General features: G+C 42.8%; 1 protein-coding gene across 1 annotated transcript; it reads left to right on the top strand.

Moving 5' to 3' along the window:
• The first annotated feature begins 1,021 nt into the window (after window positions 1-1,021).
• On the top strand, window positions 1,022-25,424 carry btbd7 (BTB (POZ) domain containing 7). Its single transcript, XM_054741603.2, has 11 exons — window positions 1,022-1,374; window positions 9,309-9,536; window positions 12,142-13,284; window positions 16,508-16,716; window positions 20,322-20,397; window positions 20,790-20,950; window positions 21,036-21,179; window positions 21,444-21,633; window positions 21,739-21,917; window positions 22,040-22,444; window positions 22,544-25,424. The coding sequence occupies exons 2-11, from the start codon at window positions 9,455-9,457 to the stop codon at window positions 23,318-23,320; spliced, it is 3,366 nt and encodes a 1,121-aa protein (XP_054597578.2). The 5' UTR covers window positions 1,022-1,374; window positions 9,309-9,454; the 3' UTR covers window positions 23,321-25,424.
• The last annotated feature ends 32 nt before the right edge of the window (window positions 25,425-25,456 follow it).

Below are 25,456 nucleotides of genomic sequence, written 5' to 3'. Positions count from 1 at the left end.
TCCACTGTAAGCAACCATATTTGAACAGAGGTGGTGGTTTATGACACCAACTGTCTGCCATCTATAATCCAGTTTTGAGATCCCTTCCCAGATGCCTCAATGCCCACGCATATCCTGGGCCATCTGACCTCAGGAATTCACATGATAGGGTGGGGCCAGGCTTCACAATGAGCTCACCCGAAACTCTGGCTGAATAGGACCCACACCCACCTGCCATAAATGCAACCCAAACATTTACTTTACCAGATCTGAAGATTTAAAGAAACCACTGCCATTTATGTTATCTATTTGCAAAAATGTACCTTAACGTGAAAACCTTGCATTTAAAATTTTTAATTTTTAATCACAGTTGCTCGTTAGGGGGATGGATTCAAATTAGGAGGATTCTGGCGCCCTCCTCAGGATACTAAAGGAACTTGTTTAATTACTTTAAATCTTTCATAATACTTATTTGAGGGAACATTACACCTAAAATTCGGTCCTATTCAAACAACAAGTAGATGCATACATCTCTTAATTTTATACGCTGCATATGCTGTTCCTGACTCTAAATACAAATGCATTAATAATACCAATGATGATGACAATTAGACTAAAATACATGAAAAGCTGTAAACAGGACTGTCTCAAATAACTGAGGAGTTTTTTTTCATTTAAATAAATACCCGTTTTTAATAAATAAATAAATAAATAAATAAATAATAAAATTCACCGTAAAACCACTAGAGGGCGCTCGCGAATGAATTATTGCACAATCTGCTCAAACTACTGACGGTCCTCTTCGCACGTTAGCCAAGCAGACTGCACAGGAAGCAGACTGTTTTGCCTCCAAAATAAGAGCATCTTTTGCTGTTTCATTTTCAGTTGTAATTTAATAGCAACAGATTTTTGTAACTAAGAGTTTTCCATGTGCAATATCCTTCTGTCACATTACAGATAAATTTTTAATATAGTGATAAATAGTCAATTGGTGTTTTACTTTGAAAATCTTTACCGGAAGTCTCTATTACATGTATGGTAACTTAAAATCATTGCTTTGGGATAGGCCATAATAACCACCCAACAAGGCGTTGTGCTACACTCTGGGGGGGAATACAGAACCGAACCGAGAATAATAATGGTTCTGGTTTAGTTCTTAGTCGAGGTAAATGCAGAAAAATGCCCGGAAAGTCGATGCAAGCGGGGAATTATTGCATATCGGGCTTTTAACGTTGGGCGCTGACGTCGAGCCGTGCGTAATGAGCAGAGTTGGAAAAAGAAGGTGTTGAGCTGCATTTTTTTTCTTGTCTGCCACAGATAAGTTAGATCACAGTGTTACTGGAACTACGATGTGATACGAAGAAAAATGATGCCCACGAAGGTCTTCGCTTTCGGGTAAATATCGTTGACTATTCGCTTTTCAACAGTTGCTTCCCATCCTGCTTGAAGTAAATTCTTGTTTCCGAAGGGTAAAGTCAAAGCGATAGAGAGGTAGCCTAGCCTCCGAAGATATGCTACTAATTACAGGGCTGTTGGGGACTATTCTCTGTCTGGGTTATAAAAGAAAATGTTTGGAAATCACTAAATATGTTTATCTTCAGGAGGAAACGGTCTACTTGTGTATTTATTTCCTCTTAGAAGCACTTTTAACGCAGGCTTCCGTTTAGCAGCGGTAGCTCAGTAGTCCAGAGAGCGACAATAGCTCCTTAAGCTAACAAAGCCTTTGCAAATTATTGATTTCTTTATTCTAATGTCATGGAAAAGACCGCGTCTTTACATTTTAGGTTTCCAGTTTAACAGAAAAGTTCATTATGATTCTAGAGGTTTACTTTGGAGATTGACCTACATGTTGCTAGTTATTTCCTCCATATGAAATAGTTGTTGACAGCCTGCTAGGTGAATAAACTCACTTTAATCTGCGTGTCTTAATTAGGATTTATTAGTGATACAGCAGTCAGATTATATACACATTTACATTTTAAGTGTGAATTATAGATGTAGGCTTAAATATATTTTTCTCATTTTAAATACATTCTTTCTACATTATTAATCACTTAAATGACATCTTTTTGTAGCCAAGTCAAGAAAAATTCTCTTTCACTGAGTGATAAGGAGCCATGTGCATACAGTGATAATCCTGCAGTAATCTCACTAATTGTGGATAGTCGTCAGCAGTTTCTTAATCTTGTCACCTTGAGCGAGGTGGTTCTTTATCTCATATCTTTTGGAAAATGTTAAACTCATCATTTGTGTTTCTCGTTTTACCTGGTTAGGTATCTGTGTCCTGCTCCAGGGATGTGCAGTAGCATGCATTTATTAAAGTTGCATGCTTAGAGGTTTATGTGTGGCATGAGAGGCATACAGCGAGTAACTGAATGAGCTGGACTTTGGCCTGACTGCAGTTCACTCTGGCCAGTTAGATGGAGGACACAATAAGGAGAATTGATACTTCTCCTAAAATAAGCACTTATTATTTTCTATGTGCTCATTCATTCCCTGATTATCCACTGCCAGGTTGTGTTTGTGTAGTCTCTTGTCTGTAGGCACTTCTGCGTTGATAAGATGTTCCTGTTCAGTGCTGATTTGTGTGCAGATCCCTGAGAGTGATGCTTATTTCTTTCTTTTGTTTTTCTGTCTTATAACAAAAGGTCGAAAAGAAGCCAAGTGTTAATGCAGCTGATGAAACAGAATGGGTGATCTACATTGTTTGGGTTGAGCATAATTGCCTCTGGAGCTAAATGTAATCAGCTGACCGCGTAGTCAGGGAAATGTCAAATATTCAGCAGTACCACAGTTTATGCTGTTGTTTGACACAGGCTAATCCAGAGGTTATTCACTGTGAGTCATCATTTCCTCTATCTGTTTCACTCATTTTAGTATGTTATCTGCTCCTAACTTATTCTCATTTCCTATCGCTTTGTTTGGCTTATCTGGTTGCTATGAGCTGACTGGCCTGATTAGAGCCTGATAAATTCAATTAGCAAAAAGTGTAGCGGATTCTTCTGTTCTGCTCCTGACTGTTGCCCTGTTAATCATTTCAGGGTATTTGATACTGCTTTTCATCCACCTGGAGTCTATCTATTTGTAGGATGTGTGCATAGCCGCGTCAATACCATGGAGGTCAGGTCACTCTTTGTTGGAAAGTTCTGGTTTCTGCGCATTGCTGTATTCTGTTGTTATGCCTCCCCCTTTTAACGGCACCTCTGGATCAAATATCTCCAGAGTCAAACATTCTATAATTACTGTCTATTTTAGTAAAGGTGGCTTTGCAAAGGTCACATCTCCTCACAGGTCGTGTAACAGGTTTTTGTTACAGATAAATTGTTAATTCTTCAAAGAATACAGCCAGCATGCTATTGGGATACCCTTTTTGGAAAAAGACGTAGTTGTCCATGTGAAAAACTGAAAGAGTGGTGGAGCTCTGTGCTGTACTGTCGGTGTTTGGACAGCATTTTTTACGGTTAACGCAACTTGATAGTGGCACGGATTCAGTGATTGTTCTGGAAATCGACGTCTTTGCCATTGAGCCCAGTAATGATGTTCATTAAAAGGTGAACAAAAAAATTAGTTCAACTGTATGGAAAGTACTAGTTTAAGGTAGGGTAGATGTTCCTGGAAAAAGCCGTTCAGCCTAGCTACATTTTGAAAAAACACAATTCAAGGTCCAGCCCCCTTTCCTCTGGCTCCTCCCCTCTAAGCCTCATCTCTAGAATACAGTGAATGTCATAAAACAATAACATAATTTGCACTTTTCCTGCCATAAATCCCAATATAACGCACCTAAAAATGTCTGTGGCATATCTTGGCTTGTGACGGACTCCTCAGAGTCCGGAGACGGTCAGGAGTCCTCTGGACCTTTTTTCCCAATGAAAATTTAAGAGAGAGGGAATCCACTGGGACCTAGATCTGAGATCTAGTGGGGAGGACTGTTTGTATTATTTTGGAACCACTGTCTGCTGCTTCCACTCAGGCTACGTAACCGTAAAACAAGTTTTTATGCTAGCTAACATAGCTAACCCGACTCTGGCTTTGCTTCTTGTTCAACTGCTCCTACTTTAGAACGCAACGTTCAAAATGATTGGATGAGGTTTTTCAAGGATTGTTGGTTTTTATTGGGCTGTGAAGTGCATTTAAAGCAATGTGGGGAAAATGCTCCAAAAAACATCTCCTACCCCTCCTTTAAGTGCTATATGGAAGTGAAATGTTGTGTTACATTCAGGGGAGGAAGCTTACTTGCCTACATCTTCCATTTTCTCAGGCAATGAGAACCATAATCCACATAAATGATTGATGGTGGCCTCTGAGTCATTTGAATAATGCATTTGACTCGTCTTTGTGTCGGGTATTTTATTTTTGTAGGGGATCATATCTATTGATTAGTTTTATTTAGAAATGTGTGACTTTATTTACTTTTTTTAAAGAGAACAATAAAACAGCAGAAATGACTTATTCAAGGTGAGTGGTTTGAAAGAGTGCATGTGTGTGTGTGTGTTCTCAGAGTGATAGGTGGGGGGCAGGGAGTGTCTCCTGCCACCTCTCATTAGAGACGCATAGTCCAGCTCTGCCGGCGTCTTTCTTCCCCTCCGTCTGCTACACTGCAGCTCACTGTTTGGGTCTAAACGACAGAAAAGTGTGTTATTGTTTAGTTTTTGAGAGCATGTGGTTGTTGAGATGCTTCTTATTGAACAGTGAGCATCAGGTCTCAAGGAAATGGCTGTTCTAAATAGTGCTTTTGGAACCCTGCATTGCTGCTGAAGTTAAATTTGGTTCATTCATTGGAGTGAGTTGGAGCAACCTGGCTCAGGGAATTGTCGATGACTTTCTTTTCATCTGTCTCTATTCTCCTTTGAAGGTCTCCACCAGCAGCGCCGCCTTCTGTAAATAAGGCGGCGTGTATCTGTATCTCTGGGGCTTCTTTTTCTCCGTCTACGTAATCACGTTCTAATTTTGTTCAAATAAATTCCATCTGACGACACACTTATTCGAGAAGATTGTTTGAAATCCAAACTTTTTCTTTTTGATCCAATGTTTTTGTGTGTCTGTTTGGAGAACGAGTTTGTGGTTTTCCATCCAACCCTCGGGAGGCTGTGGAGGGCGGCTCCACAGGGGCAGACACAGTGATTTATTAGTTTGGTAGGCAGGCAAAACTAGCAGGCTGAGATAAAACAGATCTCGCATCACAGTTTGGTTCTCAGTCTGCTCTCACAGAAATAGACTCAATGTGTATAGATGCACAAAACACTCAGATCTTTTAAATGTCTAGAATTGTTTTTACATATTCAAATAAAACCTATAAGGGTTCACTTAAAGCTCCTCAATTATGGAAGTACATTGAAAATGAAGCTGGTCTCCCTCTGCTTTGGAAACAACCATTTTTTTTGTTCATGTTGAGTTTAATTGCTTGTATAAATCAAAGCTGTTTTGTCCATTTGCAGCCATTAGCTTGATTAGTTAATTTATGGTTTGTTTTCTTCGTAGTGAGAGCATGAGACCCGCAGAGCGTGTCTATGTCGATACTGTGGCTGACAAATACAGGATAATCGTTCCTTACAGCTTCTGTAATTGGTCACTTTACCAAATGGTGGGCCACCCAAGCGTTTGCAGAAAGGATTAAACATTTTTAGTTTTTTCGAGATGCAGAGTCTTTAAAAATATAAAGTAAGATTACATGGATGAAATTTTTTTTTCTTGCTCATAAATCCCTCCAGATCAGGCTGGAGGCCTGGATAAAACCACAAATGCGGAGCGAAGAAGAAGAGTGTTTTCTCTTGGTCACATTGTGGAAAACATAAAGCAGCCTTATGTGTACGAGGCATACTAGGTATTTACAGGGCTGTGTACACACTAAATACTGAGTATTTGTGGGATTTATACATGGTATGTACAAGGGTATGCAAATGGTAATTATAGGGGTACTTATCAAGTTCATACCCCCATAAAAACCATGCTCATAACTTTTTAGTAGTGCTGTGTTGATAAAATAAAAAAAAATGATCTGAATCAATTCTTATAAAAATTCCAAGAATTGAATTGAATCGATTCATAAGTCCAAAAATTGATCTAATTGTTTAACGTAGTTTGCCTTTGTACGGCTAAAACTGGAAGGTAAAGTCCTGATGGCCATTTTAAGGTTTAGGTGTGAAAGGGTTATTACAGTTCCCCTGGTGAACTGTAACTCACCCAGTGTTGCATCATTGAATTACAGGCATAAAAACATTTTAATAGAACTGACCCCTATCAATGTCCAACTGGAACCGATTGAATTGGATCGGATAGTGATAATCTATTCTAACCCTTGAGAATCGGAATCAAATCGATTCTTAACATTTGAATCAATACCCTGTATAACATCCATGACCACTCTGTAAGTACCAAGAACCTAGTATATAACCTAGTATTTACCCTTTACAGACTTTCCGTACTTACTGTAATAACTTTTTCCATACTTTACAAGTAAATAAAGGGTCTATACGTGGGTATGTACGATGTACTTACCCCAGTTAGTACCTAACTGTGTTATACAGGTGCTGGCCAGTAAATTAGAATATCATCAAAAGGTTGAAAATATTTCAGTAATTCCATTCAAAACGTGAAACTTGTACATTATATTCATGCAATGCACACAGACCAATGTATTTCCGATGTTTATTACGTTTAATTTTGATATTTATAGGTGACAACCAATGAAAACATCAAATCTGGTATCTCAGAAAATTAGAATATTCTAAAGGCCAATGAAAAAATGTTTGTTTCTCTAATGTTGGCCAACTGAAAAGAATGAACATGAAAAGAATGTGCATGTATAGCACTCAATACTTAGTCGGGGCTCCTTTTGCCTCAATAACTGCAGTAATGCGGCGTGGCATGGACTCGATCAGTCTGTGGCACTGCTCAGGTGTTATGAGAGCCCAGGTTGCTCTGATAGTCGTCTTCAGCTCCTCTGCATTGTTGGGTCTAGCGTATTGCATCCTCCGCTTCACAATACCCCATAGAAAATCTATGGGGTTAAGGTCAGGCGAGTTTGCTGGCCAATCAAGGACAGGGATACCATGGTCCTTGAACCAGGTGCTGGTGGTTTTGGCACTGTGTGCAGGTGCCAAGTCCTGTTGAAAGGTGAAGTCTGCATCCCCGTAAAGTTGGTCAGCAGCAGGAAGCATGAAGTGCTCTAAAACTTCCTGGTAGACGGCTGCATTGACCCTGGACCTCAGGAAACAGAGTGGGCCAACACCGGCAGATGACATGGCACCCCACACCATCACTGACGGTGGAAACTTTACACTGGACGTCATGCAACGTGGATTCTGTGCTTCTCCGCTCTTCCTCCAGACTCTGGGTCCTTGATTTCCAAAGGAAATGCAGAACTTGCTTTCATCAGAAAACATAACTTTGGACCACTCAGCATCAGTCCAGTCCTTTTTGTCCTTGGCCCAGGCGAGACGCTTCTTGCGCTGTTTCTTGTTCAAGAGTGGCTTGACACACGGAATGCGACACCTGAATCCCATGTCTTTCATGAGTCTCCTCGTGGTGGTTCTTGAAGCGCTGACTCCAGCTGCAGTCCACTCTTTGTGGATCTCCCCCACATTTTTGAATGGGTTTGTCGTCACAATTCTCTGCAGGGTGCGGTTATCCCTAGAGCTTGTACACTTTTTTCTACCACATTTTTTCCGACCCTTCGCCTGTCTGTTAATGTGCTTGGACACAGAGCTCTGCGAACAGCCAGCTTCTTTAGCAATCACCTTTTGTGTCTTGCCCTCCTTGTGCAAGGTGTCAATGATTGTCTTTTGGACAGCTGTTAAGTCAGAAGTCTTCCCCATGATTGTGGTGCCTTCAAAACAAGACTGAGGGACCTTTTAAAGGCCTTTGCAGGTGTTTTGAGTGAAACAGCTGATTAGAGTGGCAGCAGGTGTCTTCTATATTCAGCCTTTTCAGAATATTCTAATTTTTTGAGATACCAAATTTGGAGTTTTCATTAGTTGTCACTTATGAATATCAAATTTAAATGTAATGAACATTGGAAATACATTGGTCTGTGTGCATTGCATGAATATAATGTACAAGTTTCACGTTTTGAATGGAATTACTGAAATATTTTCAACCTTTTGATGATATTCTAATTTACTGGCCAGCACCTGTATCTCTACCTTAAAGGTATAGATGAGGATCTTTTTCTTCCGGGTGGATCATCTGAACCATTGGTTTGCATAACCGTCAATCATTCTGGTGAACCATTCACGCAAGGCCGTCATTATACATGCTCGTTGCTGGGCAGTTCTCACTTCCTGTGCATGCGCAAAACAAATGTTGAGCTCCCCACAGACGCCTCTGTCGGCGGTTTTTTACTTGACATGAAAGCTAAAGTTCGCCATGCTATTTGGAAAATTTCATTTCAGATTACTGCCAGAAGTGCTGCAAGGCCGGCAGCTAGTTGTAAACGTGCACGAGGATAACGGCGTTCTCTCTTGTGCGCATTTATTTCGAAACGTGGAAAGGGCGGTTCTTTCCTGAAATTCAGAAACATCCTCCTCCGTCGTGCCTTTACGTTGTTGGTATAGGAGGTTGAGGTCGGAGCTCCGTGTGGGCCAGGAGATGAACCCCCTGGAGCAGATGGGAGATGAAGGTTGCTTTAGGTTGCAGTGATGGGTTTTAAACCCTGACCTCCCAATCAGAGAAGAGTCAGCAAGCTCGTCCCTGCAGAATCATGGAGTCAAAGCCTATTACCCTGTTACCAAGCATGCAGTCAGTCCCTGACCTCACCACCGACACAAGCTGAATCTGTGTTGGACTCTGAACTTTTTGATGTGTCTTCATCACAAAAAATACAGCTTAACTTTTTATTTTGACATTAAAAAAGAAGCATGCTAATTATTAGCTTTCAAATTATTACATTGTTAAAATGAGCCAAAAAGAACTGGAATGTGCTTGGTTTTACCTTTTTTTGTTGTTGAAACCATCAAAGCTACATCTGTGTTTGATTTGTAGTCGACTGGCAATCAGTTTCCTGAGGGAAGAAAGAGGAAGTCTCTGTTCTGTGAAGTTGCTGTTTAAGATCAGATAAGGTCCAAACCTACAGCTTATATAATACAGTTGTTGCTATTTTAAAACAATCAGGACAGCTATGATTGATCACTGCACTAAAATCAATGTGGCTAAAAGGATGTGATGGACAGTAAAAGGTGTTCCTCTGTTGATCGATGCCTCTGGCCATTCGTTATCTCTTCCTGGCTACGTGTTGTAACCCAAGTGAGATGTTAGTCAGCATTATTAAAAATGCAGTTTTTCAGTTGAACTATTTCTGTTCTGATGTGATCTTTTATCTCCGTTCCCTCCAGGCATGGCAGCCTGGCTCCGGGGCTCTGAGGATGCTTCAGAGGATTCATGCCTGACCCACAACTGAGGCTAGAAATGAATACGTGGTCTGAGCAGAATGACTCAGCAAGAGGGGGGACCCCCAAGTAGCAAGTGATGAGAAATAAGGATGGGGGCCAATGGATCCAGCTATCCACACTCATGCTCCCCGCGCATAGGGGGGAATACACAGGCTCAGCAGACTTTTATAGGTAAGTTCATTAAAAGCTTGTTTCCCAGAAACAGGATTAAGGCTAGTTCTAGGCTAATGGGAGAATTCAATATCCTTTGAAAGGGTTTTTTTTTTTTGTGGTTAGTTTGTGTCTATAAAACATGGAAGAATGAGAACCAGTCAGCTTTTATTCTGATGTATTTCCAGTTATGCGTGAATCCATGATTTTTCCAAACATTGTGACATAAAACTCATTGTAAATCCACTTATTTTCCAAATGCACACTAATGGGGGTCTAGCATGGACAAACTCGCTCTCTAGATTAGATTAACCTGCGTCCATGGCAACTGGTGGTGCAGGAGGTGAATAATTTTGTGCAAAAGAGCTCTTGAACTGGGCCACTGACTCATGCCACTGCAACAGATGCATTAAAAGCCATGCCATGCACCTCGCTTTGCCATGTGGCCATAAGGACGTTTTTCAACAGCTGAGCTAAGAAGTCTCTTATCAAATTTGTGTTTAAGCAAATTTATCATCTACTTGGACAGGCCTGTAGTCCGTTTGTAATCATATAGGCCATGTGCTAGATTACCGCTTTATTTTGAGGTTGTGTGACAGCTGTGGTACGAGACCTAAATAAGATCTTTCTTTCTTTCTTTTTCTGTTTCTGTTTCTTTTTCTTTCTTTATTTCTTTTTCTTTCTATATTTTTCTTTCTTTTTTTCTCTTTTTCTTTCTTTTTTCTTTTTCTTTCTCTTTCTTTCTTTCATTATTTTTCTTTCTTTCTTTCTTTCTTTTTCTTTCTCTTTCTTTCTTTCTCTCTTTCTTTCTTTCTTTTTCTTTCTTTCTTTTTTCTTTCTTTCTTTCTTTCTTTCTTTTTCTTTCTTTCTTTTTCTCTCTTTCTTTCTTTATTTCTTTCTTTCTTTATTTCTTTCTTTCTCTCTTTCTTTCTCTCTTTCTTTCTTTATTTCTTTTTCTCTTTCTTTTTCTTTCTTTCATTCTTTTTCTTTCTTTCTCTCTTTCTTTCTTTTTCTTTCTCTTTCTTTCTCTCTTTCTTTCTTTCTTTTTCTTTTTCTCTTTCTTTCTTTCTTTCTTTCTCTATTTCTTTCTTTCTCTATTTCTCTCTTTCTCTCTCTCTCAAACCAATGTTCCAACATCCAAACTGCTTTTCATTGCCAGAGTGTTGTATATGTAGAGCTACATTTCAGGTTGTTGCTGCACCTGCTGCTAATGAGCTGTTTACTGCTTAACGTGTGTGTTGGTCTAGTTCACTGAGGAACTGTGTAAAGTTTGTTCTTATCAAATATAGATGCTGAATGCAAAAATCTTCTTCACCCTATCGCCTGCTTTGGCCACAGAAAGAAAATAGAAGATTGGTGCAGAAAGATCAAGTTTCTTATGTCGCAGAGTAAATTCATGGACTCGCCCGCCTTGGCTTGTGGCCATGGAAAGCTGTATTAAAATCTTGTGGCCAAGAGGGAGTAGAGTACCTCTCAGCTAGTAGAAGCTAACTGTTAGCATTAGAAACTCCACAAAGTGGCAAAATGTGGCTGGTGTTATTAGTGGAGGTGACACAAAGAAGAGCGACGAAAGGCAGTGGAAGACTCCCGTTGCTGATAGCCAATCATATGCAAGATGTTTGCATATGAAGAAAATCAGTGAGTTAGACTCAAAGTCCAGCCGTTTTCCACCCTCCGACAAACCTTTACTCGCCGAAAGAGGAGCTTTTACCACAAAAAAACTCTCGAGGCATGGTATTATTTTTGTACAAAGAGGAACTGTCTGATTTATAGATGTAGCATCTTCTTCTGGACTTCATGGTGTCTGGAAAATTAGAGAACTCCTTCAGAGACTCATTCTAACAAGTATTTTATGTAAACTCTTATTTCTGTCTCAAATATGCATACGCCCCAGTTTTGGGTGGACTTTTAAATGAAAGTAATGCAGCTTCAAATGTAGCTCAGTTGAACTGGCCTGGGCCACAGATCATTCAGATTTTAATGATTACTATTTGGGTCGCACTGATGGATGCTGACAGGAGGTCAGGCAGAGAGGATCTCCTTGGCAGAGGCTCCTCTGACGTACCAGTGCTGTCTCATAACCGCCATTTAGGGTAATTGACTCGTCCTAAATATCTGAAAGGAGGAAAATTATAGAGGAGTACAAAGTAGAACAGATGTGTAATAGCCTTTTATTGTGTAATGAGTCATTGTTGGGTTTAAAATAAAAGAAAATGGGGTTTCCATCTATCATATTCTGCAGTTGAACTTGATCCAGGTGCTTCGGTGGCTGCATCAGGGCACTGTGTGTGCATGGACTTTAAGCTGTGCCAAAGAGAGGTTGTGTTTCTGCTGGTCTGACCTACAGAAGGACTTCAGCAAGAGAAATGAATTTCAATTGTAAGACAGTTTTAAAAGGTGAATTTGTGAACTTTTAAATGGAGAAGTACCGCTGGGAGTGGCTTCTATTTATTTTTCTTTTCAGATTCAGAAATCCGTCCGTTCTGCTTAAAGGTTACCTAGACTTTAGTGCATTATGGAAGAGAAGTTGATCATGTAAAATGGTTAACCGCCACCTCTGTGGAGGGAATCGGAACATATTAAAAACAAATCTGTTTCATGCTAACCTTTCTGTGTTTTATTCTAGGTACCTCATCTTACTCTCAGCAGGGATATGGCTGGGAGTCAAAGCTGTATAGCCTGGAGCACGGCCATGAGCGGCCTGCAGACAGGAAGAAGAAAAGCCTCGGTCTGGCAACTCTCAAACGGAGGTTCATCAAAAGGAGGAAGTCGAGCCGCTCAGCAGATCATGCACGGCAGATGCGGGAACTTTTGTCGGGCTGGGACGTCCGCGACACAAACGCCCTGGTGGAGGAGTACGAGGGAACAGCAGCGCTCAAGGAGCTGAGCTTCCAGGCCAGCCTTGCTCGTGCTGAGGCCCCCAGCTTGCATCGGGATCTGGCTGCACTCTACCAGCACAAGTACTGCACTGATGTCGACCTGATCTTCCAGAGTACGTGTTTCCCAGCCCACCGTGCCATCCTGGCTGCCCGCTGCCCCTTTTTCAAAACGTTGCTTTCCTCGTCTCCCGTTTACGGAGCAGAGGTTCTCATGGACATCGACACAGCTGGCATTGATGTGCGCATGTTCTCTGCACTGCTTCACTACTTGTACACGGGGGAGTTCGGGGTGGGTGGAGCAGAGGACACCAGATTGCAAAATGTGGATGTACTGGTTCAGCTCAGCGAGGAGTTTGGAACGCCAAACTCCCTGGAGGCTGACATGAAGGGCTTGTTTGACTATATGTGCTACTACGATGCTCTGCTTAGCTTTTCGTCCGACTCTGAGATGATTGAGAGCTGTAATGAAAGAGGAGCTGTGGCTGCAGCACCAACAGGGGGCTCAGGAGCCAGTGGGGCACCCGAGACCCCAGAAGAGGACCTCAGGGCTCACAAGGCTATCCTCTCAGCACGCTCCCCTTTCTTTAGAAACCTTCTGCAGAGACGCATTCGCACAGGAGAGGAAATAACAGAGCGCACATTGCACACACACACCCGGATCGTACTGGATGAGTCCATCATCCCACGGAAATACGTGCAGGTCATTCTCCACTGCATGTACACCGATGTGGTCGACCTCGGGCTGGTGCTGCGCGGCAGCCCTTCAGCGTGCAGCCTGGGTGAGGTGCAGGCCCTTGTTTCAGGGGGCCGGGGCGCCAGCACACGCACCGAAGAGGCCATGGAGCTGTACCACATTGCTCTGTTTTTGGAGTTCAGCATGCTAGCTCAAGGTAAGTTGTGTTACAGGAGAACTCAACTGAGAATCACGTGTTTAATTTGCGAGTCTCTTGTTTTGTCTGTCCCGAGAATCTTTCGTTTGACAGTGAGAAAAAAAAACATCCCGTCAGAGATTCAATGTGTGCGAATTAGGTAAATCATTTTATTGTCCTGCTGCGCTCTGTTTGCGTACCGTGCCACAGTCTTTAGTGTGGTTTCATTCTTTGATAATTCCTTCCTGCCTGCTCAGTCACAAGTCTCCACGCTGCCAAGGCCTCCACCACAAATTGCTGAAAACCCTCAACACAAACTGTGATAACGCAATATAAACAGCCCTGATTGGCCTGTTCCTTCTGTCATAATTATAGTGTCTGTTTCCATGCAGTCAGAATTGGTAGCTGGTTATTGTCATATCTGGTTGGGCTTATTTTTAAATGAATGCATGGAAAGCTCAAGCACACTCTGTTCTCTCTCCTTTTGCCTCCGTACAGTTGTGTCATGCTCATGTGGCTTTGTGGATCACACTGGGGTTAAACAGCACCACTGACAGGGATATTATGTGGTATTAGTGCAGGAACATATTGATACACGCTGCGTCCCAGCGCCAGACAGCTGGCTCGTGCTGCTGTCAACATTTTATCACTGATGCAGCTTCACTCAGATTATTATTTGTTTTTGACTCATGCCACTGATTAAGGGTGACCTCTGCAGCGTGTTAAAATCCAAAATCCTGCTTTGTAGAGATGCTCTGATCCAATCATGTGATTGAAAATCCAGCCCAATCAAAGGATCTGGAATCAAGTAGAAAAGAATGAATATAACATAATAAAACAACAAGCATGAATTTTAATTCATCCTGATGCAGAGATGTTAAAATTAAATGAAAATGACTTTTACTTCAGTGTTTCATCGTAACGTGTTTCAACATCGTAACGTCACACAGTTTAAGGCAAGCTGGAATTCAGACACCATAGCCTGTAGCTGTTAGCTAGCAGGCTAATAGCCACTTGTAATGTGCATACATGGCATTTCAGGTGGTGGAAAAGACAGAGCTGCATTCAACACTACCAATCTGATACACCATGCTAATACAAAATGCATTAAATATGTTTTAGCTGCTTTTGAGCTTTTTATTCACCACATTTTGCATAAATGTGCTAAAACTAGATGCAAACAGGTTATTTTGCGTTCATATTTTGCCTTTATTGTTTATAAATGCTTAGTTTCTATCTGGTACAGCTGCTTCATCGTATTGACTGAAGGCTGTAAAATCAATCAGCTTTATAAGACATGTGCATGAAACATCACATCATGCTCAATAAAATCAGGCAAGCCGGCTAATGGAGTCATCGTCTTTTCCGTTTCCTCCTGCTCTGCATAGATCCACTCCTGTCCCATAAATGTTCAGTGTGCGTTAGGTTTGATCTGGCATCATTTCATCATGATGCTCTGTAACTCCTCATCTTTTTCAGACGCGGCTTAAAAGGTTTACGCAGACATTTTAAATCTCTCAAACCACCTAATGATAAATCTTCCAGAGTTTTGTCGGTAAATTATGAACTAAGGTTTTTTCAGAGTCCGTCCCACCTCGTCAGACATCAGAAACTGCAGGTGTCCTCGGCGGGGAGCAGAGAGGCTTATGTCGGGGGTCTCGTAAGGTGAAAATGCTCTAATCTTCACACGGTTTGCCCCCCTTGTGTGCTTTCTCATCGCTTTTCTCTGAAAGTACGACGTTCTAACTCGGAGTGCACCTTTTAGGGACTGCATCTTACTCAAACGATAACCAGACTTAAAAGCCTTAATCATTTTTAAATCCGCCTCTGAGCTCGTGGGGTTTTTGCGTATTCACTCCTGTCCTGGAAAACTCACCGACTGACATTGTGTATTTTTGTGATTGAATGAAATCTTTAGGAGATAACACTTTTGATGTCCCCCAAAGTGAATGTAGGGCTGGCTGTTGCTGTTCCTGCCTAGCTCTAGTAAATGTGCACCAGGGGTTAGCGTTAGAATTAAGGCTGATTCTTATCTCCGCTTCCTAAAATGTGTTTTAAAAGATGGGCTGTCACTGTGAATGCTAATAGGCTAATGTGCGGTTAAGATGTTTGTTTTCCTGTGCCTTTGGTCCCACGTGGGGAATTGCTCGCTGTTGTGGGCGGGTGCCTCTGTGTCTGCTTTCAAAAGATGAGCAAAGATGCAAAGATCGTTACAGGAACCAGAGATGGACGAGGAGAGACAGATGTTGTCTCTTTATAGCAGTCTGGTCCATCTTTTTAATGAAGCAGGATTTCCCTTTGTTTTATTTATTTATTTATTTATTTATTTATGTAAAATAATAAAGCCAAAAAAGAAAAAAATCCATCAAATTTTCTATACATGTGGTTCATTTGCCTGTAAGTTACTGAACTGTGCATGTTTTGATCTTTAAATTGTGCACATATGACTTGTGTGGATTTCAGATTGGGGAGTATCACCAGGGCCATCGCTCTCTGAAGTCTGGTAGCCAGTTTCTCTGAGCATATGTTCAAAGGAGTGGGCCGGGGCCGGAAGTGCAGCTTAAATTTTCTGTTGTCCCCCAAGGAGCAGTGCTACCGGCCCAAAGATGAGCTGATAGACGGATGGGCTAGCTCGGATTTCATTTCAGAGCAGCTTTGACTCAACGTTCGTCTTTGTTTTTTGTTTTTGCAAAGAGCTTTTGAAGTGTTGTCTTGTAAATTGGCACAAACATGCCCCACTAAACCAATTTCTATGTTCATCGAAAGGCTGTTCGATATTTTCTTATTTTATTTCTTCTTGAATGGACCCCTGATTTAATGTGACTTTGGAGTGCCGGCGTTGGCTGCTTTTGCAAAAGTACAGTTCAATTTTGAATTACTTGAGCAGTGAGCACATAATTCCCTTCTGTGGCTTGTTAATGCACTTTTGATTCATGCACACACGTGTGCGTGTGTGTGCGTGTGTGCGCAGCACATTTCCTCAAGCTGCTGTGTTTACTTAACACGGTAAAGGGGAGGCAGCCTGAGACTGAAACACATCAAGGTATCAAAGGCATTTCTGTGGGTTGGTGTGCTACGGGGTAAAGCCACTGCCTGCTGTTCTGGTATGTGCTCCGATTTAGAAAACGCAGCATGGTGAATGTTGAGGCTAGTAAAGGGAGACTCAACGGGTCAGTGAATAACAATCAAAACTACCGTGTGTTTTGGACTGAATCTATACATCTTCTCTCATTGTCTTCCCCAGGATGTGAAGACATTATAATTGAAAGTTTGTCTCTGGACTCCCTCGTCCCCATCCTGAAGTGGAGCTCCCAGCCTTACGGCTCCAAGTGGGTCCACAGGCAGGCCATGCACTTCCTGTGTGAGGAGTTCAGTCAGGTCGTCACCTCTGATGTTCTCTACGAGCTCGGCAAAGAACACCTTCTCAGCGCAATTCAGTCCGACTACCTTCAGGTAACTCTGGGAGGTTCCCACTTATTCACATTCAGTTGCACTCATGCAGCCCAGTTCCCATAGGTCCAACACAAATACGCTGATCCTCAGGAAGAGAAATTTCATTTTACAGCGCGTAACGCCTTCGTACACCCTTTCTAATCAAAGCTAAGTTCTCTGCTTTGCTGAGCAAGTTGGGCTCTAGACCAGATGGTTGAGTTAAGCCTGGTTGGATTACAACTCTTTAAGTGTAGACACAGCACATGTTGCATTTTCATCCTGCGGTCACATCTACCCGGGTTTCCATTGTAGGGAACTTATGTCAAACTAACCTTTTGCATCCCTTGCATTGCCATGTGGATCTCTACTTCTATAAAAACTCCAGATGTGACAAAAACCCATCCATTCATTTTCTGTCAGTGATTGGTTTTAGGAATTTTGTGCCTAAAAGAAACTGTTTCAAAAAGTCCCCGTTTGTGATGTCACAAGTGGGGAAAGTTGAAAAGAAACACCTCTCACACGCAAGGGAGAGCTGTTGCTGGAGGAGGAGCGGCTCTACCTGAGCCCCTCCCAGATATAGGAGTTTCTCAGCTTATAGGGCTGGATGATATAGAAAAAAAGTATATCAATAAAAAATGTTTATATTGATCAATATCGATAATTATTGAAAAAAAAAATTTAATTATAGAAAATATTTTGAGTGCACCCCTGACCATTTTAATTTTGGTATTTTGATTTTTTTTCTCCGCCTCTTCTCACTGCAATATTTTTAGGGCTGCCACAAACGACTATTTTAGTAGTCGACCAATCATGTCATTTATAAAAGCTTAGCTCATTGCACCAGAATGCTCAAATATACCATCTTTAGCTTCTAGTCTGAAGTGAGATCAGCTATGGGCCATCTAATAATGACAAGATGATGGCTTATCAAACAAGTTTAACTTGTTGTAACCTGTTGATACAAATGCTACAACCACATGGAGGTAGGCACCTAAAGCCAAAAACAAACTTCTGTTCACAAGAGGCATGATGGCAAGGTTGAAGCGCTTCATCTTCCAATCTTCACTCAGGAAATAGCAGGACACACCGAGGTACGCCTCCGTAGCACGGCTGGTCCCCACGTCAGCAGTCAGGAACCATCGACAGCTCTGAGGGTCTGCTTTAGCGTAAAGATAAAAGATATTGAAGTTAGTTTATTTACCAGAATAATAATTCTGTTAAATCAAGTAGGTTAAGGTTTAACACAAAGAAAATGTTTTATGCTTTAAAAATATTAGTTTATTGATTGTTCAGTCAGCGGCCTTTTTATTTAATCATAAATGCATTTTATTCTACTGTTTATTTTATTTGTATCCAGAGAAAAACCGACACACACACCTTGAAAGTTGTGTAACTCTTCTTTTCCATCATGGTGGTGAAGTGGGACCAGCCTGGTAGATAGTTGTTGTCATATATGACCGTAAACAAATCATTAGCGTTTGTAATTGGAGCAAACATACGTGACATTCTAACGTGTTCTAAAGGTAACAACATCACCGTCTCTGCTGGTGTTGCTGCAGCTATAAATACAAGTAACTCTTTTGATGCTGGCAGCTAACAAGAGGTAAACTTACCGAGGCGACTCTGTTCTTCCTCTTAAGATGCTCGTGCATCGCCGATGTGCTCCTGTGAAGCGAGAGTTTCGCTTTGCAGAGTTTGCACTACGTGGCTTTCTTTTGAATTAGTATAATGCTTCCAAACTTTTCAGATATGTTGCGACTCGGCACTTTCCGATGATGAAGGCTGAGCTGGATGGCCGCCACTGCGCATGCGCCTCGGAGCTAAAGCGGTGGCTGAGCAGAAAGGCAGGAAGCAAATGCCGAACGTGCCGCAGCGGGCGAGATTTAAAAAATTGTTTATAAAATAAGGTCTATTTTATTTTTTGGCATTGTCGTGATGAGTCGACTATTCATTGCAGCCCTAGACATCTTGCTGCGGCTGCCTCTCGCTCTCTTTTGGTTTGAGAGGGGAGGGCCTGGTGACGTAGCATGCCAAGTCTGGTTTTGATTGGTTTGGAGTAGGGTTGTCACGGTGTGAAAATTTAACCTCACGGTTATTGTGACCAAAATTATCACGGTTTTCGGTATTATCGCGGTATTTTTTTAAACGTGTTACATTTTCAGACAACTAAATAAACCCTGTATATCAGGAAAATATTGTCCTAGTTTCTGCCTAAATTTAGCCTAAAATGTGTTACTTTGTAATTATGTTGTTTATTTGTTTACATATTTCCCCTTTAGTCTTTAAAATACCAATATTTGCCCATAACTTCTTATTTTTTGTCTGTTTGATGTCATCATTTAAAAATATTAGATCAGACGATATTCAGTACTCAAGTAGCCTTCTAATCAGATACTTTTTACCCTTACTTGAGTAATAAACCCTATATCACGAAAATATTGTCCTCGGTTTGTGTTCCAGTGAGCTTTGCAGATGTGGGAAAATGTCATCAGGCAGTAATCATTGTTAAATTCATAATTATTCTCGGAGAGAGACCAACTCTTATCTGCCCTTGGGAGCCTTGTAATGCGTAGCGTCATTTCAACATGGGGGTGTCCGCGACACGGTTTATATGCAGGTAGCGGGCGCTGCGGCTGCTTTATATAGCGACTCGTTGCATTCTCCCTCAACCCAAATCCTCGGATCACGCATTTTAGCTAAAACGCTAACGTTAGCTTGCCTTCCGCTGACTGTAGAGTTGTGGGTGATGGTCACGCAGATGTGTCATGAGATTTGAAGCGTTGCTGCCTTTCACAGACACTTTTTCCTAAACGTGCTGCAAACAGGATAGCAGTCTTCTGTCAACTGTCCCTCGGCATTCTTCAAATATCCAAAAGATGCCCATACTTCCCACTTTGTCTTCTTTGAGGGATAATAAATGTCCTCCTGAGCGCTGCCGTCTCCTCCTTTGGCCATTATTCCAGCTTTAGCTTCAAGAAAGTTTTGGTTGTAAACAACAAAGTGCGCATGTGCCGCCGGCAACTTCAGCAGATGGTACGGTGGCTGGTAGGGGTCACTGCGCCGACACTGCAGCCACAGTAATCCACCGAGATAATATTTTTTTTTTTTTAAAACAAGACGGTTATTATTATTGTCAACTTTTTTTTGCCGGGGTTTACCGCTACACCGGTTACCGTGACAACCCTAGTTTGGAGTAAGTAGTGAGTCTAGTATGCTGCTACCTGATAGGTTATAATGAAAAAAGGAAACTTTTATCAAAGTTTTATCGACCAGTTTTTTATCTATCGCACCACATGTCTATCGATAGATATATTGCCCTATTGAATTATCGTCCAGCCCTATCTAGCAGCTTGAGTGGGGGTGGGTGGGCGAGGCCAGCTACAGCTTGTTCTCTTTTAGTGACAGAGCCCTCAAACGGCTCATTCTGGAAGGTACTGAAACTGCTAAAATATCTTTATGTGAGAGAGATATTTTGCAACGAGCTTCATAAATATGTTTATATTTATTGACTATTTAACTATTATAACTTAAGGAAAAAAGTTATAGCATGCCCCATTTAATGCATTTATGTGTGATCCTGTCTGATCCTGCTCTTCATCTCTCTCTAACCTTGGTTTCACTCACAGGCCAGTGAGCAGGACATTCTCAAGTATGTGGTTAAGTGGGGCGAGCAGCAGCTTATTAAGAGGATGGCAGACCGGGGTAAGATAATACTCTCTACAATTACCCTCGCAATAGCCCCCATAATTGCTTTGAGGAAATTGCCCACTTACCCAAGCCCCCGAAATATACCTAAAAGCTCCAGAAAAATTAACCTTATAAATAAAACCAAGAAGAAGTGACTTTATCTTTATTAGTGGTGACATTAAAGGGCTTTGAGGTCATGATAAATGCTGTTTTGTAAACATTTTATGATGAAATGGTTTCAGTTTTCCTGAGCCGCAAGCAAAGCCGCTTCTTCATTTAAGCTTGTCAAACATTATTATAGTCAGCCCGCAGGTTGCAGACAAGAACATCTGAAGCATGGTTGAATATAAAAATAACGGTCGTTTGAGTTGTAGTAAAGTCCAATGTTTCTATTCTTGTTAACGCAGAGCCCAACCTGTTGAGCGGCACCGCGCACAGCGTCAATAAGAGAGGAGTAAAACGGCGAGACCTGGACGTGGAGGAGCTGAAGGAGATCCTGTCCCCCCTCCTGCCCTTCATCAGAACGGAGCACATCCTGCCTCCCAACAGTGACGTCCTCTCCGATGCGGTCAGTGCTCCTTCTTCTGACCTTCATGAGTTGAATATTGATCCACGTTGTTCACTCTTCTTTCTTCTTTTTCTTTTCTCCTCAGCTCAAGAGGGGTTTGATCAGCACCCCTCCTTCGGACATGCTGCCCACAGCCGAGGGAGGAAAATCTAACGCCTGGTTACGGCAGAAGAACGCAGGAATCTACGTGCGTCCGCGACTCTTCTCTCCCTACGTCGAGGAGGCTAAGGTGAGGCTTTTAGGACGAGCTCACACAGCCGCCTGTGCAGACTCATCTTAAATTCATTAAAGTCCTCCATCATCTTGACTGAGTTTCATTTTATTTCCATTTCCTTATAAATTACAGGCCTTATCAAGGCTATGAATGTTGATGAATGTATCCATAGAGCAGAGAGAATCACTATTAAACGAGGTGTCACTCAAGTGGAACAAATTAGCTCCATGTCCTTGAGTCACACGTGGATTTATTAGGTGTGTTTTTTTTCATCCCCAGTCTGTGCTCGATGAGATGATGGTGGAGCAGACAGATCTGGTGCGTTTGCGACTGGTGCGCATGTCCAACGTACCAGACACACTCTACATGGTCAACAACGCCGTTCCTCAGTGCTGTCACATGATCAACCACCAACAGATGGCTGGCGGCTCCGGCACAGCCCCATCGGTTGTGGCTAATGAAATCCCAGGTAAGAAAATGATCAAATATTCTGTAAACCAACCGTTGTTTCCACCATTTGGAAACAAATTAAAGCAAATGATGAGGATTTATTTCTATTTCTGTGTGCCATCAGTGCCACCGCTGTCTGTAGTGAAGGATATGATCCGGAGGCTGCACGAGCTGAGGCACACGGAGCAGGTCCAGAGAGCTTATGCTCTGAATTGTGGTGAAGGAGCCACAGTCAGCTACGAGCTGCAGCTCCGGGTGCTGAGAGAGTTTGGTCTGGCAGATGGAGCCACTGAGCTTCTGCAGGTATAGAGAAGAGAAGCTTCACAGAGGGGCGACACACTCAGACCTTAAAAACACCTTTAATTTAGAGAAAATGTACATATTTGTTCTTGTTTGGATGTAATTCTCTTTTTCTCCCCCTTTAGAACCCCTCCAAGTTCTTCCCAGATGAGCGCTTTGGAGATGAGAGTCCAATTCTGGCCTTACGCCAGGTGGGTCGTTGTCGGGTAAACAGCAGTCCAGCCATGGATAGCATGATAACAGAGCTGGAAGGGGTAGCAGGCTTCCACCCACCCCTGCCTCCCCCACCGCCCCCCTATCACCCTCCTGCTACTCCCAGCCATGCCCAGCTCAAGGGTGCCTGGCGACCTCGAGTGCCCCTGCTGACTCCCACTCGTTCCTTCTCCTACCCATGCAACCGCACTCTGATTCAGCGCCATGCAGCCTCCAAGCATGGCAGCTCAGAGTACCAGTCTGTGGCCAGGCCCCAGCCCCCGGACTGCACCAACCCACAGGCGATGGGCCGGACTCTGCTCTCAGAGCAGCAGGCGGTGAGTTTGGCTCTGAGACCTCCTGTGATATTTATTTTTATTCGTTTCTTAAAGACGACAGTAATAATGACAGATAATGTTTTCTGTTTTCTGATGCAGGTGAGTGTGGAGCCGGTGATGAGGGAGTTCATGCCTGACATTGCTCTTGGCGTCTCAGTCATGTCCCTGAGGGAGCAGCACATGGCAGAGATTGACAGAGATGGCCCTCACAGCCCTATGGGACCTCCGGGCAACCATCTGCACCATGGGCCCTGTCCCTCTGCTCGTCTTAACCACGCTTACGGCCCAGGGCATGGACACTCCTGCAAGAGGCACGCTCCAGAACCCAAACTGGAAGCTCAAGCTGAGTTTCCTGACCTGTATGACTTCTCTTGTCGACCTGCAACCCCGACCTCCTCCCACCCTCTGCCCACCTTTGCAGGACCCGATCTCTACAGCCACAGCTGCGGTCCACCCGGCTCCTATCCCCCCCAGTATGTCTCTGACTGCCAGCCCCACGGCCACACGCAGGGACGGACTGCTGCAGACCCCCTACGGCTAGACGTTCTCAGTATAAAGACTCAGAGGCATGATGGAGTCCTTGCCAGCCCTTCTGGAGCTCAGCCAAGGACACCACAGTATCCGAAGGGGCGACCTAATGAAACAGACCTGACTCACGGATTAGGACACTTGCGGTCCCCTAGTGGAAACATGGACAGCTACGGAGACAGGCACATAGGACCTAGAGATGCTCTGGAAGAAATGGTTCTTGGTGGAGAATCGTCAGGCCTAGGGTCGCTGCAGCAGTCTCACAGGAACAGTGTCAGCGAGGAGCTCGTCAGAGACCGCAGGTCACCCAGCAAACCTGACTACCCTTATAAGAAATCTGCACTTTAACCCCAGCTCTGGGCGAGGGGGTTGAGTTAAGAAAGGTGTGTGTGTGTGTGTTTGGGAGGAGCAGGGGAAAGGGGTTGTAGATGTTGCTATTTATAGACTCTGTCCTTTTGTCCTACCTCTATCACACTGTGCTATCCATCACACAGATGTATGGAAATGGTAAGTCGGTGTGCGGTTGGTGTAAGTCTGCCCGGACCTGCTGGTTTAGGGGATTATCTGGAATCTCCTCGGATGGAATAATCTACAGACTTTGATTGCTAAGAAGGAGCTTGGCTGTGTGAATTGGCCTCAACATTTGCAGAGCTCAGTAAATGAACTGATGACTGAACAAAGACTTTATTGGTTGGTCCTGTTGTTTCCTGCAGATAGTGCAGAGATTAGAGGATCAGAATCTCCGTTTACAGAGCAGAATAATGGCACACTAACCAGGACTAATGAAAATGATCATGTAAATACACCAGATTTAGCTCGTTTGCTCCCGTTCCTTCCTGTAGCACATCTGTGAGCCAAGCAGATTCTCCCTCCTGACCCCACACAGCTGATCTGGAACGGGCTGAGACTTTGACACACAAAGCAGGAATCTGATCCGACAGGAAGTAGGTCATGACAGCTCGCCACTTCCCAGGAACAGAGTCTGATAGTAACTATCCCAGCCTTTGTTAAAAGGCAGCAGCTGGGTGGGGTCGCAGGGAACAAAAAGCGTATTCTTTGCAGATACAGTAGGGAAATACAAGGGTGCCACAGTGACTGACCTAGAGCGATTAAACGGCTTGCAGCTGGAGCAGGTGTGTGTGAGTGTGTGTGTGCATGGGTAGCTTTGATGCACACAGGTGTTAAGACAATCTCAGTACTGTACACGCCCAATATAGCCAGGTCTTTGTACATATCAGAGGGGAAACCGGAGCAGAGCGTTTCATGTTTGGCATCGATTAATCCAGTTTAAAGCCTTAACAAGTGCTTAGAATATTCAGTTTTAACTCGTTTTAAACGCAACATAATCATTTCACGTCACTACAAACTCACACACCATGTTTTACTGGAGGTGGCGTGGTGTAAATACCAGGCCTCGTCCAACATAGATAAGCAGAAGCAGTGCTGATACTGTTATATTGTTTTAAAAAGCTCCAGGAGCCTGCAGAGCCACACATCTGACCCTGTTATCGCTGGTAGAAAACATCACGAGTATCTTTGCACTGGTGGAGCACCTGGGTGTTCAGACGGGAAGAAACGAATGAATCTCCAACAGTCAGCGACCGCTTGCACATATCACCAATGGAAACTGTAAATATCTAATGGGTTTAGTTCAATGCGTTCTGGTGAACTTTTAAATGGTTTTTGTCACATTTTAGTGGTTGTTGAAGGTCTTTTTTTTTTACCTTCGTGGACAGCACTGTGTATTTGTCATGAAACGTCACTAAGAATGTGCGCTAGAAAATCCATCAAACGGACCGTGTTCTGCTTTTTGGAGCCGTTTGTTTTTATTGTTGTGGATTTCAACATTTGTAGAGCCCCCCCCCCCCCTTCGGCTCGTTTTTCCGTAAACGTAACAAGCTGATGATCTAAAAAAAGACTTGCTGCCTGCTTTGTGACCATGAGTTCGCCAAGCAGAAAAACATCCTTTCCATCCAAGTTGATTCATGGTGAAAGAATGCATAACTCCAGATCCTCCCCCCCCCCCCCCATGTCGGGTAGCTTTTTTTTTTTATTTTTATTTTCCAGAACGTTCCATCGAGTCTTTGCTATATTGGAGTCAGTGCCTTCCCCTGCCTGCGGCTGGGCTTCTATTGGAGAAGTGACTTTGACGTCTATGCAAGCTCTTTTCTACCAGCATGCATCAAGTAGTTCTTGAAAATCTCATGTAGCTTGTTTTGTGTATATAGTGTTATTTAGCAAACTTTTGGAAGGAAAACAAAAACAGAACCATCAGAAATGTGTGACTGTGTTGGACATCAACAGGTACATTGTACGGCGTCGTAGAAATTGTAGATTGATGTTAAGTTGCATTTAGTTTCACTGAATCTATTTTTCTACTGTCGCCTCAAAAGGTGAATAACAGTGGTCGACTTTGGCATCCTCAAAATAAACCGTTTAATATTATGGAAAACGTTTGAGCTCACAGCTGTTTATTTACCAGCG

Source organism: Nothobranchius furzeri, chromosome 18 (genome assembly GCF_043380555.1).
Source record: "Nothobranchius furzeri strain GRZ-AD chromosome 18, NfurGRZ-RIMD1, whole genome shotgun sequence".
Lineage (NCBI taxonomy): Eukaryota > Metazoa > Chordata > Actinopteri > Cyprinodontiformes > Nothobranchiidae > Nothobranchius > Nothobranchius furzeri.
This window is presented reverse-complemented; position numbering and strand designations above follow the sequence as displayed.